Consider the following 20,393-nt stretch of genomic DNA (forward strand, 5'->3'; position numbering starts at 1 on the left):
TAATTTAGAGGCACTCATCATAAACTGTAAACCTTTCTACTCGCCGCGGGAGTTTTCCTCTTTCATTCTCGTGAATGTGTACGTGCCTCCGGACGCGTGCGTGAGCGCCGCGATGCAACAGCTGGCCGAACAAATAACTGAAATGGAGCAAAGGTACCCAGACTCTATTTTAATCATTCTTGGAGATTTTAACAAATCAAATCTCTCCCGTGAACTGCCAAAATACAAGCAGCACATTACGTGTCCCACCAGAGACAGCACTATTTTGGATCACTGTTACACAGCAATAAAGAATGCATATCACTCTGTTCCACGGGCAGCTTTGGGGCTCTCTGATCACTGTTTAGTTAATCTTATACCGACCTACAGGCAGAAACTGAAATCAGCTAAACCTGTATTAAGGACTGTAAAAAGATGGACTAATGAAGCAGAGCAGGATTTACAAGCTTGTTTTGACCTCACTGATTGGAGTGTTTTTGAAGCTGCTGCCACCGATCTGGACGAGCTCACAGAGACTAACATCTTGTATCAGTTTCTGTGAAGACATGTGCATTCCTACCAGGACATTCTTATCATTTAATAATGATAAACCGTGGTTTACTGCAAAATTCAGACAGCTCCGTCAGGCCAAAGAAGATGCTTGCAGAAATGGGGACAGATTCTTGTATAAACAGGCCAAATACACACTGGAAAAGGAGATCAGAGTGGCAAAGAGGAATTATACTGGAATTCTTTTTATTATCTGTATCCTGTCTTGTCACTGTCATTCTGTTGCACTGTGGAGCTTCTGTCACTAAAACAAATTCCTCATATGTGTAAACATACCTGGCAATAAAGCTCATTCTGATTCTGATTCTGATATACTCACTCTTCTCTACCTCTCAAATTGTTATCCATTGTTGATGGATGCACCCATGCCATCTGTGCACTTTGAACTGGCTTATATTCTGTACATTCTGATCACATATTTAGAAACAAGTGTGAATAATTTTTAATCATTGTGTGTAAATGACGACAGCTGTGTTGCAATTGTGCTTAACTTCTGCTTTGTTGTGTCTATGGTTTTGCATCACAAGTTCAACACAATGCAAATTGTGTTTTACTGACTGAGAATGTTAGTGTTTTGTAAAAAAAAAAAAAAAAAAAAGTGCATGAGATTTGCACAGTCTAACTGCCTAAACTTGTTTAAGGTTTTGCAGAATATGTAATGTACAAAACATGTAAAACATTCATATGTAGCTGGTATTATCAGTTTTAAACCTATGATTGCATTCACCTTGTTTTTTCTCTTTGCTGAGAAAAAGCTCTTACAGTAATGCACATTAGCATGTTAAATTATGTTAACTTTAATTACTAAACAGTGTGGAACATTTTGATGTAGTGATCACTTCACTGTTATTTTCAACAACTGTTTTGGAGTAAAGGAAAAAATACACTTCAACCAGTCTAAGCTGCTTGTCTCAGTTGGTTTTCCAGCCTGGTCAGGCCAGAAGACCAGGGCTGCGTTCAGCCCCGACAAAAACGGTGCAAAACGTTTTTGTTAGTTATATACTAGTTATTTTGCCTTTAATGTAAATAAACATGTGCAAACAATATACTTGCTCTTGTGAATTTATTTGGATGTTAATTACATTGTGCAAGCTGTCTCTTTAATACCGCGTGGTTTACATACATGTTGCTGCTGATTGGGCTGACATTTTTGACACACCCACCAAACAAGAGAAAACGTATCTCAAACCCCGTTGCACACCGTTTCCAGGAAACATGTCGTTCAACCCGGAAACCGTAGCAAAACGGTGCACACCGGTTTGAGCTTGAACTTGCCCCTGATTAAGCCAGCAAACCAGTTTTAGGCTTGGGTTTTCCAGCAGGGTTCTTCACCTACTTCTCTTTAGCCTAAGCACAAGCCTTATTTAAATCCCAAACAGAAACTCTTCTAAATTCTGAAACTCAATAAATCATCAAAAACTAACACATTCCCCTTTTTTCATCTTGCTCAAAACACACTTAATGCTGTTTTCAGTTAATGCCAATGAGATAATTGTTCATGTTATCCCAATATTTTCATCGCACTCAACGAAATAACTGAAAGCTCCTTTTAATTAAATAAATGTAACCAAAAACTGCTAATCATCAAGGAGAGTGAGATCAATTTCTGTTTTTCTTTTTTTCTTCTTTTTTTTGTCGAGGATCTTGAAATATGTGTTTGGTATGACCTATGGGTATGACACAATATCTATACCGGCCTATCAGGATCGGGCTCTCATATGTGAAGGGCGGAGCTTTCATGTGCTGCTGCTACAGGGACACTAAGATGGAAATCCAGGGGCTTACTGACACCAAAAACACCCAGTCCCAACATGGCGTCCCGCTCCACACGACATTCTCTCAGCAGACAACAGCTTCTGCGATTCATGCGAGAACACGTCTGACTGAAAATGTGATCTCAGGACTTTCGGGATCGCTGGACTTAGAAAGTGACGCCAACAACAACCGGGCCAGATCCTCACCGCTTCGAGTTGCAGAAAATGGCAGCGCTCTGTCTCTTCAAAACAACCACGGTAAGAAATATGATGTTCAGTTCGCAGATGCAGAACTCGGTGACGTGAATGCGTCCAAACAAAGGGTGTTTAATGAGTTAGACTTGCTGCCTTCCGAGTTTGACAGGGCAGTTGAACACGATGACAACGATCTGCAAATGGCGCTTCCCCTTCTGGACACCGAGAGCTGTGAACAAAGACTCACGACAGAGAGGATTCTCAGCAACACCTCTACCTCCTCAAACAAGAGCCCCGAGGAACTATATGTGGTTTTTAACATAGTGCACAAAGAAGATGACAGTAAGGAACGACAAATGAGCTTTCAACACAAAGCTGAAGTGAATGGATCATCATCACCCAAGACTCTCAGTTCCCCAGTATATTCAGATGAAAACTTCAACAGAACATCCAAATCGGGACATTTGTCAAGCCACAGTAATTTAAATTCCAGATCTGAGACAACAGACCAAATTGTTAGACATGAGATCTGTCTTTTGGCTGAGAATAGAGATCCAATATTGTCAGAAGGCTATGCTAGGGGCAGTCAAACGCCAAAGGTCTCTACTGTAGAAATGCTCAGCAATAATTTAGTTGAACATTCAACAGAAGAACTGATGCAGTGTGTCACAAAATATAATAGTCCTGCGTTTGTTCCAGAGAGCAGGGTTGCATCTGAAATTAATATCATGGATTATGCAAATCAAGAGTCCAGCAGTAATGGGGACTGTGGTCCTGATGGGACTCCAATACCTGTGCATGAAACGTTCTCTGGGACCATCATGATTAACAATCAGAGTATTATTGTAACTATTGAAAATGGAATCTTGACCCTAGCCACCCCACCAGAGGGCTGCGCTTACAAGGAGGATGGTATGATAAGCTTAAAAGAACATTTGGGAATGAAAGACAATGAAGATCTTGTGCTGCTCAATTATGATGGGGGAAGTAAGTCCATTGGGAAAATTAGCAATGTTAACTCAAGTCTACAAGATGAGCCTAAAGCCAGATTCGCCGGCAGTGATTCAGAGTTGAATCTAGCTGACTGTTCTCTGTTAGAAATGGGTGTTACTCTGGACTCTTGCTCATCAATTAAGCAAGAAGGAACCGTTTGTGCTATAGAAGATGATAGTAGTATTTGCCAAAATTCAAAAAGCAAACCAAGTACTTGTGAACAACTACAACCAATAAACTTATTAACTGTGTCAGGTTTGACCAAAAAAGGTTCTGTAGTAAAGTATAGATGTTCCCAGCCGGGCTGTTCCAGCACCTTTGATACCAGGCAAAATCTCAAAATCCACTTGGTTCTTCACACAGAGGACCAGCGTCCCTTCAAGTGCACAGTGGAGGGTTGTGATTGGTCCTTCACAACATCATACAAGCTGAAACGCCACCTGCAGTCTCATGACAAAGTGCGTCCTTATAAATGTGAATGGGAAAACTGTGGTCGTCGCTTCACCACAGTTTACAATCTAAAAGCTCATGTTAAAGCACATGATCAGGAAAATGCATTTATCTGTGAAGTATGCAGTGAGAGGTTTCGCACTGCCACGAGACTCACTAATCATCAGAGAACACACTTCGAACCAGAGAGACCACATAAGTGTGAGTTCCCAGGTGAGTTGAATTGATATCTTAACTGATTTCTAGGCCAAAGTTGGTAATAAGCAATATTACAGGTAGTAATACCAACTTGATTTTGGTGTTTCTGTGCCTCCTCAGGATGTGAGAAGACCTTCATCACTTTCAGTGCCCTGTTCTCCCACAACAGGACCCACTTCAGAGAAATGGCTCAATTCACTTGTACCTATCCTGGCTGTGACAAGCGATATGACAAAGCTTGTCGGCTCAAAATACACCTCCGCAGTCACACAGGTGAACAAATAAGCAGATACTTGGATTAAAGTAATATTACTTCAGTTTTCTAACATCCCTCTCTCACTTTTCCTTCCCAGGTGAAAGACCATTTGTTTGTGATTCTGACTCGTGTGGTTGGACTTTCACAAGCATGTCCAAACTGCTCAGGCACAAACGGTGAGGAGGATAAGTTTGACCCTCTTATACCCATACATGCATGCACATGTTCACTGTATATCCTCTCTCTCTGCTGTTCTCACAAAATAAAGGCAAACAAGCCTAAAAATATAACGTAATTTCAAAATACAGTACATATTGTTCAACATGTTGCTGAAAGTGATTCATTAGGTGTTGATCTTCATTCACAGGAAGCATGATGATGACAGACGGTTTGCATGTCCAGAGGAAGGCTGCGGGAAATCCTTTACACGGGCCGAGCACCTGAAGGGGCACAGTATCACACACCTGGGTACCAAGCCATTTGAATGCCCTGTAGAAGGTCAGTATTTAGGATGTTCAAGAACTAGTATATGCTTGTTAATAATAGAACAGAGACAAAAATAATATTGATGCGAGTAAAGAATCAAAGCCCAAAAATTGAAAACACTGGCTTTGGAGTTCCACTTGCGTCTTCAATGCCTCTTCTGAATCTGATGGTGGTCAGTGGCATGTGCCATTGTTAGTTTAGCCACATGTTAGTTTTTTAGTTAATGTCCGTGTATGGCAACCAAAAAGATCTGGGCTTACACGGCTTCACACTACACGCATAAGCAGCGCATAAACAGCGCGTATTTTTTTCGGCGCCCATGTTAACAGATTAGAGCATTCACACCGCAACGCAGAGGCAGCGCGTAGCAGGAGCAGAGCAGAAGCGTCAGATCGTTTCGGCACCAAGTCTATTTTTGCTGCGCCGCTTACGCTGGATTAAAGCCATAGTGCATTGTTATTGTTCAAAATTGACCTGATTAACATGAAAAATAACAATTTCACCATAAAATCATGTAAGTGAGGTGTTTCACAATCATGGGGTAAAAGGCACACCAGCATGGGGTAAAAGGCACACAGTATTGATAAATACTTTAGCTAAAATAATGTTTTTTTTTAAAATAATGTCAAAGTTAATACTTGTTCAAAACAATCACTTTAGCAAAGTTCGTACTAGGCTATTTTCTGCTTATTTTGATAAATAATGTTCAGTAAATATACTGTCATTAAAATGTTAAATGTTATATTTTAAAATACAGAAACAAAATAAAAAGTAAAGATTCTGAAAGCATTGAAGGAGATCTCATAACTTAATTTATATTTATAGTAGTAAAAACAAATTCTATTTTATTATATGATATGATTAATATCATGTTTTTAAATATGATGGTTTCATTATAAACATGGTGATTATCTCTAAGGTGGACACCCAACATAATATATGATATTTACCATCTGAATCTAACCATGTCATGTCAACAAATGGAAAAGTCAGCCATCTATTAATTATCATGTTAATTATTGTGCCTTTCCGCCCCAACAGCAGGGGCGCTTTTTTTACCCCAAATACCATACTTTTACATATTCTTCTCGTTATTGAAAAACTGTTGCTTTAAAGGTGCAATAGGTGATTGTCTTCAGAAAAATTTGTTGTTATGCTGGTTGAAAGTCTCTTCACATCCCGATAGCAATCATTAAGTTAAGTGGTCTAAATAGGGCTGGACAATAATTCAATATCAATATGTATCGCGATATAATTTTTTTCAATAACGGTGATATGATTTTTAAACACATTTCCGATATTTCGATATACATTACCAGTTTCCCATACATTGATTTATTTGTGCCATTTGACTTCGTTGAATAAACATGAGCACTGCACGTTTCAAAATCATAACACGTCGCGGGTGTTTTATATAAATGTATCTGTGAAGGGAACCGACTGTCTTCAGAAAAGTTTAGATGGCATTTTCATTTGATCTGATAAAAGTAGCATTCATGAGCGGAGCTGCTTTGATTACAGCCATTACTGGAGAAACCGCTAGTTCTATCACTCTAAAAGCGCCTCCTGCTAGCAGAGCATGAGTTTTCATTTTAAATAAGCCCGTCTCCAGCAACATTTCCAGTTTTTGTTGTTCAATTTTTTTGTTTTCTGCAGCGACTCGGAGCACTTTTCATACCCTTTTTTTCTGGCTGAAGCACATTTGTTTCAATCTATAAGAATAATCAGCCTACACTACCAGTCAAAAGTTTTTGAACAGTAAGATTTTTAATGATTTAATTAATTAAATCATTAAAAAATAAATTTTTTTTTTTTTTTTTTTTTAGAATTCTCTTCTGCTCACCAAGGCTGCATTTATTTGATCCAAAGCACAGCAAAAACAGTAAAATGTTGAAATATTTTTACTATTTAAAATTGCTTTCTATTTGAATAGATTTTAAAATGTAATTTATTCCTGTGATCATACATAGGTAAATTTTCAGCATCATTACTCCAGTCTTCAGTGTCACATGATCCTTCAGAAATCATTCTAATATGCTGATTTGCTGATTATCAATATTTAAAACAGTTGAGTACATTTTTTTTTCAGGATTCTTTGATGAATAGGTATATGCGTTCAGGGGGTGTGGCTTTGGACGGCGATTGCAGGGAGGGTGGGATGTTCGATTTCAGTGCTATCAGGCTAAAGTTAGCATTTTCCAAGATCTCCTACTGCACCTTTAATTATCTTAAACCAAAGTGGGACTCATTAAGAAGACCTTTGTCTCAAAATATATTCAATAATTTTAGCAATTCTCATTTGCTACTTAAATCTACAACATTTAAAAAAAAAACATTAAATAGGCTATTAGAGTTAGCACAGAATCAACTACACGAAAACACATCACTGCCAGGAGTTATTGCCCAAACTTCAAAGACCTGTTTAAATTATTAAAACTAGAGGCATTTATTACCTTTAAGATGACTTTTTATCATGTAAACTATATGTACAGCATGTTATATGCACGTGACAGAGGGGAACACGGCCGCATCACAGCATGCTGCCCATATCAAAGCACATGACAGACAGTTGTCGGAGAACACCTGAAAAGTGGGACCGAATGAAGGATACTCGTCTGTATTTGCAGTACACAAGCCGTGGCTCTGCATACGCACCGCTTCGGCGCTGCCTGTGCTCTGCTTGCGCGTGTTCAGTGTGAAACCGGCGTTAGGGTCACGTTTTTATTGACAGCTGAAGGGGGAAAAAAATTTAACCCTGTGATTTATTTATTTATTTTTGTGCTGAATATTCATGCTTGGTGCAAAAGAGCCTTAACAGCTACAGGTTAGCTGTATTTAATCAGCTAAAAATGTTTTGTATTGTACAGTGTGTTAAAGTCATGGATGTTGTATTTTTAAGATTCTCTATCACTTTCCATATGAAATGTCTGACATTTTTCTTGTGGTGACTGTAAATGTATTTATCACAGTGCTGTTTTAGATTGAATTTTGTAATTGTTATCATTTTGTATGTTAATATTCAGGTTGTAATGCAAAGTTTTCAGCTCGGAGTAGTCTCTACATTCATTCTAAGAAGCACAAGCAGGATGGAGTCAGTCTGAGGAGTCGCTGTCCTGTTGCCGGTTGCACCAAGCACTTCTCATCACGCAGCAGTCTCAAGACACACATGCTTAAACACCACAACCTCAGCCCAGGTACACCCATATACACAACTTCCAAGATGTATATTATGTAGCAAGACATTAGGCTTTAGTACATTGTGACAACCTTGAGGTCATAAACGCATGGATTAACATTTCTGCATTTGACATTGAGAGAATAGGTCGTAATTTAGATATATTTTTGAGATGGAAAAATGCGCAGAATGGGTATTGCAGAATCTCTTTTTTGTGTTTTGTAGAAGAAAATCAGGCTAGTATGTCTTTAGTTTTGAGAGAGGAAGTTAGTATTTAGCTTACTGGGAAAAGTCAGATTGGTAATTTCTCTTGACAACAACCATAAACCTAGTGCTGGGCTTTAATTTGATATATATGTTAGGGGTGTAATGGTACGCAAACATGACAGTTCGGTATGTACTGTACCTCAGTTTTGACGTCCCAGTTCGGTATGGTTTCGGTACAGCAGGAGGAAAATAGCTTATAGCGTGTCATTATATTTATCAAGTTGGCTCGTGTGATTTGTTTTACATTTCAGAAATGTGACGTTTTTTTCCGGTAAGGGAGCATAGTGAGCTCCGATGCTCCCTAGTTTTTGCGGTGCATTGTGGGATTTTTCAGGGAGCGAACGTTCCAGTGCACTGGAAGGATTTCACGATTGAGACAGCCCTTAAAATGGCCGACTCCCTGATCAGTGCCCTGACTACTGAACAAGGGAGCTGATTGAGACGCACCATACAAGTAAAGATGAAGGGATGGTCGCGCTCCGCGCTGCCATCAGAACTAAGGCCTTTATGCAGCGATCTGTCACGCCTCATCAAGGAGCGCCAAAATGGCATTTATCGTCTGTATTTCCTGAAGAAATTTAATGATTTGTTCTGTACACATGCGTGCCGAAAATTTCCGGTACGAATATGTGTACCGTTACACCCCTAATATATGTAATTATCAGCACACTTGCTATGGGTCCTGTCATTCTGATTATGCTCTGTTCCTCTTTCTGCATATGTGTTAGGTCAGTTGGACGACACAACCACTCTCACCCCCAGCAGTGAGCTGACAAGCACTTCACAGGCTGTCAGTGCCCCATCAGGACCTGCAGGAGCTGAACTCAGCAGTCTGGATTTGTCTTCTCTCTTCTCCAGCATCCCTGCATGTCCTGGGACCACCGCTGTAGGCAGTGAAGGCAGTACTGGGGCAGGATCCTTCTCCATGGACATGCCTCTGGTTAACACCAGAATCCTCACAATAGATCCAGCATCAGTCGGCTCGGCCCTTAATGGGGCAAAAACTGTGGATCCTCTCATTTTAGCGGCTGGGCAAGATATGGGCGTACATGTATTAGACACGGGATTGGGCGCTGGAGGAGGTGGAGGGGTTTTGCCCCATGCCAGATTGCATTTGGATGATGTGCAAACAGTCAACCCAGAAGAGCTGGGAACTCTGACTGCTCTAGCTATTCAAAGCACTGCATCTTCAGAACAACTCCACACTCTGAATTCCTGCAATCCCTTGACTGTAGAATCACCATCTACTCTCACGCCAACTCTTTCTTCATCGCTCTCTCAGTCTCTTTCCTCACTGACATCAGCTCTTCAGCCAGCACTCAGTTCCTCTCTTGTTCCTTCTCTCTCCGCCCCGCTCTCCTCCATGGCTCTGACGGCAACCCCTGTACCGGAATTACTCTCTCCGCAGGCAAAGGCTGACCTGCCAGGCAGTGAGACAGCCGTCGGGCCCTTGTTAAGCAGGGTGGAGGTCATGGCTCAGTCAGATGGCAGTAAGGGGATGTGTCAGTTTGTGTTCCCCAGCCACAGTGGATCCTACAGTGGACAGAGGGGACATCAGGGGTTCAACCGTAAGTTTACGAAGCTACGAGAATACTTGTGTGCAAAAGGAAAAAAAAATTATGACTTGCGGAGGAGACAAATTGTTGAATAAAGTCGTTTTTTTTTTTTTTGCCCTCGGTCACGTGCTCTGTTATGGTTAGTAGTAAAGAGTTGATCTTGAACTTTCTGAAAATAGAATGGTTAGTTCACCCAAAAATGAAAATTCTGTCATTAATTACTCACCCTCATGTCATTCCAAACCCGTAAGACCTCCGTTCATCTTCGGAACACAAATTAATATTACGGTTGAACCCCTGATGTCACATGGATAATTTTGCCGATCTCCTTGCTATGTTTCTGGGCCTTGATCGTGGTAATATCCTTGCTGTCTATGGGAGGGTCAGAGGGGGGAAATTTGATAGCATTCTCACTTCAGTTCTGTATATTGATTTGAGTGTGTTTGTTGTAGGATGACCCTGCTTCTGATGGAGACCTGGCTTTCCAGTTGAGTTCACAGACCTCGTGTTCACACTCTCAGCTCACTGTGGATCTGCCTGTCAACATCCTACAGGTTCATACAACTACTAGCCTCATAATCATTGCACTGCTTTTTGTCCTTTGTTTTGTTCGTAGTAGAGTTATTTTATTTATTTGTTCAAGATTTGTTTTTGGTGTAATTTAATAAATAGATATGACAGTAGTTGGATTGAACAGGAAGCAACTCTGCATTCCCTGCTGGTTGGCATTTTAACTGCTCATTGCCTAGTATGGTTTATAAATGACATTTAACGGATGTCATTACATGTTATTGACATTAATGTTTCCTTGCTGAAGGTTATATATCCCACCACAACCTAAAAACACATTTAAAAAGCATTTAAGCATTATCTATTGAAACCTACAATAATATTTAAAATATTAGTAAGCTTAATATATATAAAATCATAATTTATTGGGTACTTTCAGTTGGTAGGTGGCTGTCCTGAACCCCATAAAAGTGTCACTACCGAAACAGTCACGACCGAAACATGTCATCATTGTTTCGGTAGTGACAAAAGGGAACACATAATCCTCATCTTTGGGGAAATAAGCAAAATTGTAGTACAGTTATGCAAATTTTTTGTTTTAGTATGCAAGTTAAAATTCTTTAATGTGATGTGGTCGTTACCAAAGCATTACTGTCACTACCGAAAATGTGCAGTCACTACCAAAACATGGGATGTTTTGTCAATAATAAAGTATACTGAATTATCAACTAAGATGTTATGATAGTTTTTGGTTCAATGTATATTCAAACTAACAAATACTTTGAAATCGGTATGATCAACTTTTTGCCTTTTACAAAGAAAAATTGGATTCAAAATACAACAAATCTCATAAATTACACTTGAAATATTGGTAAAAATGTAATTATTGATTTACCTCTAGAAAGATTTTATAAAATAGAAAAAAATTTATTTGCAAAGTAGATGTAAGCAGAATCTTAATAGGTCAATATAACCCTTCTAATTAACTTATTATTACTGTGCTTCGGTAGTGACAAATTTGGGCAAATATTCCAAAACTTTCTGAAAATACACTGAGAATTAACTGCACAATTAGTAGAAATGTGTAACTTGGATATTATACAATTTGCATACATAAAAATTGTTTTGGATAAAGACCCGACTTCAATTCTGTAGAATGGCCCATATATATCCATTGCAATTGTGTGCCATAAAATTGTCCCATTGTGTTTTGAAATTTGGTTATTGTTACTCTGTTACACAGTATCCTACAAACTAACCTAAATATTATCTCTTGTAGGAACCTACAGTCATGGCTGAAGATGAAAATGGATCTGATAACTCCCAATTCACTGGCAGCACCATCAATTTACAAGACTTGGAGTGATGGTGAAAACAGAAAGTGCTTCTAAAAGACCTTCTATGTCAGGCTGTCTCCCCTTAGTCTTTCTCATTCTCTTTCTCAGATGATCTTGTACCTTTTCTCAGTGCCTCCACTGGTTTTTATCATTATCTAATTTAAAGAAATCATTGCATTCATGTTTAATACATGAAGTCAGAATAGTACTGTGTTCCATACAGATAGCTAATTTGACCAAAAACAACGCACATTTAGTTTTGTTTAATTTTGATCATGTGACTTGCTTGATTTTTCAAAAGTTCATATTTCAGTATAATGATTTGAGTACATAAACGATAAATGGCAGTGAACATCATCACTGATCTGCCTCTTAACCAGAATAAATACTATTGATCTATGAAAACTTAACTGTTTGACATGATTGTCATGAACTGTTTATATATAGTCTGATTTGACCTTAACTTATTTGCCTGATTCACCACTATAAAACAAAGTTGTTTTGATGCCTATTTTTGTATGGCTTTGTAAAGTGCAGATATAGTTATGCTTCATGTTTGTGGGGGGGGGGGGAAGTTTGTTCTACTTTTTATAAAATAATGCAGTTAAAATGTATTTATTAGGTTTGGTTTACTTCAGAACAGGTTCATAAAATTTTACATTTAAATCAAACTTCTGACTCTAGTTTGTGTCCGCAAATATTTCTTTTGAGTTTTACAAGATTTCACATGTTTATGATTCATACATTCAATAACATCCTTTTAAAAACATTTAAAGGGGTCATATGATGTTGCTAAAAAGAACATTATTTGCCCCTTTAAACCTTGCAAAAACAAGGATTGAAAATATACTTGGTCACCTACTATCTACAGAAATACATTTGTATTCATATTCAAGCAAGCATCAACATGCTCATTTTAACTGAAGAAATACAGGAACTCTTCATTCTCCCGTTCTGTAGTTTAATGTTTTTGTTTGTCTGATGTTTGCGGACTGGAGGCTGAGATTGTGGCATCAGCTTCTTGACAGACTAAAAGAAAGCAGAAAGCATTTTCTCACTCCTACTTGTTTCAAAAACAATATCAGTCATTTAAAGATGTTATAAGATAAGAAATAATTTGAGATAAAAGAGCTTGATGTATTATGTAACCATTCCTTAACCCCCTTCCCCAATGAAGAAATTACTATTCAAAAATATCAAATTCAAAAATATATGTACTTCACACGTTGCTGGGTAGTAATTGATTACATGTAATCTGGATTACGTAATCAGATTCAAAATGTATGTACTTGTAATTAGATTATATTTAAAATACTAGCATAATTACACAGAAAATTTGGAGGCCATACAGCATTTGACCAATGGATTAAAAAAAATATTTTCTCAACATTTCAATATTGCATTATTCAAATCACATTATGTCTTATTTACATGTAATGCAGGTATTCCCAAACTTTTTTGGCAGCTGAACCTCACCTAATATATTTGCTTGAAGAACCCCTGAGATTTTAAGGTAATAAGTTGATAATTGGGAAACACATTTGCATGTTCATAGTTATCTGAAGCTAATGGTCACATGACATGCAAGTAAATATTAGTTAAAAAAAATGTGTTTTATTTTCATTGTTATTTTAAAACGATTTATTTTAACTTTACATTTTATCATTTAATTAATTGTTAGCTTTTTATTAAACTTAAAAGCTTGGTTGATCAGAACATTGGACCACACTGTCCCAGTGAGGTAACAAAGAGAATGCAGTATTGATACTATTATTCCTAAACACCAAACAAAATTTTAGATTGTATTGTGATTCTGTCACAATGTAATGGAGGCTTTGGAAAAGTTGTTTCCATCCAAAGATGCAAATTTAACTTTTGCATAAAATTAGGTTATCATATTAAACATTTGTGAATAAAGCACTGTTTCCATCCAGCAAGAAAAAAAGAGAATAAAATCGTAACTTCCTAATAAACTGGTGCCAAATATCACTAAGAAAAATATAATTTGCTCTATTAGGAGAAACCACTGTGGGTCTATTTCATATATAATAAATTACTTGTGTCTCATAGACTTTAGCTCAGGCATTTCAGAATGACCAAAAAACATTTCAGATGCTGCTCAATGAGATCGGTCCACTAGTTAGTCCAGTTACGCCATCCCATCATGCAAATTCATGTAACTTTTTTGTTGCGCAACAAGGAATTTATTCTGTAAATGTGTTTACATTGCAGTTTATGCACATGTTTTGTTATTGGATAAAAAAAATGTGCCTCATTTGAGCACATACAGTTTTTAGAATTTATGCACATCTTAGTTGTTTCCATCCAGCATTTTTTAATGCAATATCACAAAATTAAACATTAAAATAGGTGGATGGAAACATATAGCTAAAGAGGGACTGAAGAATGGGGGTTAAAAATTCGGACATGACTTGTAAACTTGCAACTAAAGTTTTTTTTTTTTTTTTTTTTACAGGAGAGAGGGTGGTAAACAGCCATAAAGTTGTGGGGAAAAAAACAAACATTTTCTTAATCTGAGCCTGAGATCTTTCCAAGGCTTTTTTCTGTCTTTCCTCCTGTTGTTTCATCTGCAAATATATCTTCTCATCACGCAGCCTAAACAGTAAAAAGAAGTTGAAGAACATACTAGATACAGATGATTCTGTTGCTGATTTAATGTAGATGTACACTACTGTGCAACAGTCTTAAGTCACTAGTATTTTCACCAACAAAAAAAATGGTTTTAAAAATGGTCAGTTATTTCTATATTTATAGTGTGTCAGTAGGAAATATCAGTTTACATTTCCAACCATTCCTTTTGCCATTATTTGTAATAATCTAGTGAGATTTTGTGTGCATAAGGAGTCTGACAACAGCCACTGCTCCACACAGAGATCTGATCTCATCATCATCCAGTCTGTCTGGGTGAATCAGAAAAAACTGACGCATACTAAATCCAGAAGGAGTATGGCAACATCTCCAAGATACTTCAAGAAACCTACAATGCCACAGTACTGTGAAAAGTTTTAGGCACTTGTGTAAAAATGTTGTAAATTGAGGATCCATTAAAAAATAATGTCATAAATATATTGTATGTATCAATTAACTTCTATTAACTAAATTAAATTAACATTTGGTGTGACCACCGTTTGGGTACACTTGCTCATATTTTTTCAGGTAGCTTTGCAGGTAGGTTTCTTGAAATTTGATATTTCCTAACACACTACAGTAGGTGAAAATACTAGTGGCCTAAGACTTTTGCACAGTACTGTAGATCGGGATGTGGTCACCTCATTCTCCTCTCTTTCTCTTTGGCACGTTCAGCTATACTCATTTGGTCTTTTGGAATCATATCTGCATTTTCCAGAAGCTCCCCCAATTTTTTCTCAATGACTGTCGGCATCTGCAAAGTGGTCAGGTTCGCCTCTGTCTCCCCCACACAGCAGTGGTACACCTCCTCCACCTTACAGCTCAATGCGTCAAGTGCCTTATCCTGGAGACAAGGTACAAGGACTTGTATTCTTAGGTCACTAGACATATTTATCAAATGACAAGCTACTGTCCAATGATTTATCAAAGATTGTAACTGAGCAACTTGTTTCTAGAAGCAATGAGTAGCACTCATGTTTTATTAGAATTTAGAAGAAAAAAAAGCATTTTAGACAAATATTTAATGTCTTTGCTACAAGACTCGAACAGCACAACTAAACATTGTATTGCTGTTATAGTTACTGCCGACAAGTAGTTGGATGTATGCCATGTTTTAGAAGTTTCTAGAACCTTCCAACATTTTTATCAGAATGTTTTAAATCTTTTAAGATGACATCTTGAATTGACTTGCAAATGTCTATAACTGCTAGTGTTTGGCTATGTTTTTAAGTTCACACCTTTAAATCATATAAAATCAACAGTCTTGCTGACTGTTGCCAGAATGGAGAATATTCTTTAGGTAAAATCTTGACTCCAGGGCTATACTTGTCTATGTAACAAGTTATTTGTGGCAGTTCATGTCATTCTCCTACCTCAGGGTGCGATTGTTCCCTTGAAGACCACACCTGTACATTGTTGGATCTGGCTTATCAAGTTCATTAACCTGACAGTGCCCTTACTACCTTTAATCGAACTGGATTAAATGAACAGTTCAAATCACTATTCTCCATTAACTGTCCACTTGGGATTTTATGGAGAAAGATTTTTGCAATCCAGACACTTTCTGCAACTCTTTATGTATCAGATCAGATCTAAACAGGCTGCCAAAGTTATCATGTTAACGTGTGAGATTAATTAAATATTAAATATGATTAACACTGCGTTTAAAAAAAAAAATGCTTTTCTTAAAGCCTTCTTACAGGTATTTTTTGAAATAGAAGTTCTACCAAGATGAAATGTCAGTGAGTGAATCACACTGTTAATGAAAAAGCCAACAGTGGACTTCTGCAGACTAGTGGCAAAATTTTTTTATTATTTAGAAACTGAATGCATTACATTTGGAAGGGAAAATATTCAGTATATTACGAAATTTTCAGAATTCGAAATTCACGATCATGTCAACACAGAAAACCTTTTAATCAACAGGTGTTTTGTTTGTCAATGCAAGTTACAAAGATAATGACGAAGTAGGACAACAAAAGACAAATATCTTACCTGGTCCTCTGGTTTGTACTGTTCAAAGCTGAACAGCTTGGCTTTCATTTCCAGCTCTGCTGCTCTCTCTTTCTCCCTCTGAATGATATCAGTCATGATATCAGTCTGCTCTTTTAGCTGCTTTGATTCAGACTCCCTGTAAACACACAAACAAACAGCATTTTTTACTGGAATAAATTTACGAAAATATCTATGTTGGTGCACACAAGTACACACATGTTTTTGCGAGTCAGTTCAGCATTCTGAACTCCTCCAAAGCCACTTCTGTCTCTCTAGTGTTTTGGATGAGGGAAAGATTCTGCTCTTCCAGCTCAGTCATTAGATTCAACAGATCCTGAGGTTCTTTGAAGAACATCTCTGGGTCCTCCTGAGGGGGACATCAAAAAATGTGTTTTCTTTTCAAAACCATTCTCTTTATAGAAGAGATATATTAAAATTCATTATAAATGTGCATTGCATTTATTTTATTAACAAATGAATAGAAAAAATAAAAACTAAGCGTAATTACATTGATCTATAGTGGGGCAAAAACAAAAGTGTTGCGTTTACAATTTTGTTCAGTATAGCAACACATACAGCAATATATATGCTGCCTGATCAGCCCTTAATCGAGAAAGCTGCTTTTTGCTGGCAGATGGTGTAGTTACTGCATCTACCAGCAGAGGCTAACAGGACCATGCTATCCAACCAAAGCCTGACTCCTACATTTTTCAGGTTAGTAGGTTCAGGCATGAAATATAAACGTGTTACACTTTACAACTATAAATCTAAATGTAATCATTGGAAAAATATAAATGAATAATAAACTGGCTACTTAATTTAACAGAATGTTAGTGGATATTAACCTCACAATCTGAGCTGTCAGTCCCAGGTGCAGATCTAAAGTGAAAACAAAGCATTATTAATAAGTCACTGAACATGCAAAGCTATGCATTTAATTATGGTTTGCATATACATTTTGCTACTCTGCTCTGATGGCTGGACTTCACACTTTGTCTAGATGAAGCCCTGGCCTCCTGAGAAGATAAGAAACCCCGAGCCACTCGTCTTTCTCCTCTTATATGTGTTTGAATACATTTAAAGGAAAAAAACAAACAAGACAATCTGTTAAAAATATTTGACAGAAAGTAATAATTTACACCTGTGTCTTCTATTCATTTTATATTTTGTACTTTGCTCTTAAACAAATATGTAATTTTAAAAAGCTTCTAAAGTTGCCAACATACGCTTGCTGCCTTCTGCTGTCTTTCTTTCTTTGTTCTTTTTGATTTGTTCTGCCTGTTTTTCATCCCTCTCAGTATATGTGGAGACAGTAGAGTGCCTACTCTTGGATCTCTGTTTCTCCTGCCATTCTGGGGGTGACAGCATCAGCAGAAACTCTTTATACTTTTTATACTCCTTCAGGATGTCCTCATACTTAGAGATGTCACTAAAATCAAAGGGTAAGGGGAGAAAAAAAGATAAACAACCCTGTTGAAACGATTTTGGAAAGTATCTAATCAAACAATTTGTTCATACCTGCTGATTGCCACCATTTTGGAAGTTATCTTCTTGATCTCAGCTACTTTCTCCAGCTTCACCTTGGTCTCCTGCTCAGCACTGAACAGTATTTGATGGTTTTATTAAGATAAATGTAAGCCACATATTCTGCTATGTTTCCATGTAAAAACACCATAATTTGCTATATATGTTAATTTTTAAAAATCTTTTAAACATTAATTCAAGCATTGTACTTTAAGGTAGCAGCACAATTGTAATGACAGTACTTTAATTTTTTTATAATGTTTTCTAAGTGAAGTTTGTACAACTGGTACATTTTGATAGCCTCCACCGAATTCTTGTCATTTTCTTTTAGGAATTCTTCAAACAAGATGGCGTCATTTTCCAAGAACTTCTCAGCTCTTGTCAATTTCGCCTCTTCTTCTGCAGCCATTTGCTCCAGTAGCTGAATCTCTCCTTTCTTTACTGCCAGAGAATACAAAAAATGTGAGAGAGATTGTGTACAAAAACAATCATACACAGAAGAATAGAGGGCAAAATTAGTAAAGAAAAATCAGTCAAATCCACAATGGATACAAAGAAGAAATTCAGCAAATTTTCCACCTGGCTACTAGCTGAGAACTAGAAAAACAAAATAGCATCTTACCTCAAGTAAGAAGATCTCACATTTCTTAGTGATATATTCATTCATGCCGCCCTTATCAATATTAGGGTCTAAGAAAATCAGAATAACAATTGTACTGTAAATGTAGTAAATGTAAATTTACTTGCTGTGGGTTTACATGTGGGTCATTCCGTGTCAACTCAACCACACGTTTTACACAGACATTGTTACAACTATAAGTAAAATCTGTTGACTTTAGCGATCTTTGTCAATAAGCAATCTTTGTTGAATTATATGTCAATGGTGAGTTCAAATATGGGAAAAAGCATTTTCTTTCCTTAAGTTTACATGCCTGTAACTCAGGAAGTAGGCTATTAAACAAACATATCTCAATATAATTTTAGTTTTTAAAGGGGTCATATGATGTTGCTAAAAACAACATTATTTTGTGTATTTGGTGTAATGAAATGTGTTTATGCGGTTTAAGGTAAAAAAAACCCACTATTTTCCACATACTGTACATTATTGTTTCTCCTCTATGCCCCGCCTTTCTGAAACGCGTCGATTTTTACAAAGCTCATCGGTCTGTTCAGTGACATAACAGTTTTTACACAGAGCAGCCATTATATACAGGTGCATCTCAATAAATTAGAATGTCGTGGAAAAGTTCATTTATTTCAGTAATTCAACTCAAATTGTGAAACTCGTGTATTAAATAAATTCAATGCACACAGACTGAAGTAGTTTAAGCCTTTGGTTCTTTTAATTGTGATGATTTTGGGCTACAACGCATCCATTAATCATTATTAGCCTAATCATTACTAAAAATACAGGTTAATTATTTCTACAGATTCAAGCCATGCAGATATAACGTTAGTTCCAGTGAGGTCTCTGCCGATTCTAATCACGTTAGAATTACGTTAATACAGAAAAATATCTGACAAAATACCAAAATGCACCAGTAATTTATCGTATTAATTCTTACTGTCTGTTCATAAATGAATCACCCATGTATAAAATCTGAATGTCTTACTGTGTGCTGATGATTCAGGTGAGGACATGTTGCTCCTGCGGCAAATAACTCTTAGATCAATGAAAATCTGCGTTCCCTTAAGTGAAATCGGAAGCTTCTGTAGGGACTCCTTGTTTGTCCTGGATAGTTTAAAGCCTCTGTCTCTTTGTGTAAAATAGCTACCCTGCCCAGTGCGTTTGAAGTATTGATTTTTAGAATTGAATGATCTATAAGCCCTAAACCTGCAGATGGATCACAACGAAAGCTGCTCGGATGAGCCAGTTTGAAGACACTTTTCCCTTGTTGCGTTTTTGGTTGCCCTGACAACTTTATATTCGAACATTCTTTCCACGAAAAGTAGGTGGCAGTATTATACAAGATTCATCGTTCTTAACCTGTGGTGCGCGCGCCTCCAGGTGGTTCGATTCAGGAAATTAAAGGCACAATATAAGATTTTCGTAATAAAATATCCAAAAACGACTTGCACAGTGTGATATATTTCATGCAGTTGTGTACTTACATGATCCCAAAAGTTCCCAAGGATTTGTAAATATATACTGTAAATATACTTGTAAGTATGTTTTAATTTGAAATCATGGCTAGGCCCTGGCATAGACTGTAAAAAAAAAGACCCTGGTCAAAGAGTATAGAAGACCAAGAGGCGAAACTCTGATGCTTTTTGGGTAACAGTCACTGGGTGGCGCTTCAGTAGTGTGGCCACCATTTTGGGGTGAAAATTCCAACTGGACAACAGCACAGATACTCAGAAATAGACAGAATAACAACGAAAGAGAGGTCAAAGTGGAATAAAAGAACGCAATGCTGGGCAATCCACTGCAAAAACTATCAGTGTGACAGTAAAAATCTTGCCTTTCATCGTTTTCCCAAAGACCCTGACAGGTAATAT

The 20,393-nt window shown here is 37.3% G+C and overlaps 1 protein-coding gene and 1 pseudogene across 1 annotated transcript; one reads left to right on the plus strand and one right to left on the minus strand.

Annotated features, from left to right (window-relative positions):
* The first annotated feature begins 2,269 nt into the window (after positions 1-2,269).
* LOC107755663 (zinc finger X-linked protein ZXDB-like) lies at positions 2,270-12,291 on the plus strand. The gene is made up of 9 exons (XM_016572555.1): positions 2,270-4,154; positions 4,260-4,412; positions 4,493-4,571; positions 4,763-4,893; positions 7,905-8,075; positions 9,052-9,883; positions 10,059-10,062; positions 10,332-10,433; positions 11,669-12,291. Exons 1-9 carry the CDS (start codon positions 2,288-2,290, stop codon positions 11,753-11,755), a joined length of 3,426 nt encoding a protein of 1,141 aa, XP_016428041.1. The 5' UTR covers positions 2,270-2,287; the 3' UTR covers positions 11,756-12,291.
* A 252-nt stretch (positions 12,292-12,543) lies between these two features.
* On the minus strand, positions 12,544-18,561 carry LOC107755664 (cilia- and flagella-associated protein 100-like; annotated as a pseudogene).
* Positions 18,562-20,393: the final 1,832 nt, after the last annotated feature.

The sequence above is a fragment of the Sinocyclocheilus rhinocerous genome, unplaced genomic scaffold (genome assembly GCF_001515625.1).
Source record: "Sinocyclocheilus rhinocerous isolate Xijiao unplaced genomic scaffold, SAMN03320098_v1.1 scaffold4217, whole genome shotgun sequence".
Lineage (NCBI taxonomy): Eukaryota > Metazoa > Chordata > Actinopteri > Cypriniformes > Cyprinidae > Sinocyclocheilus > Sinocyclocheilus rhinocerous.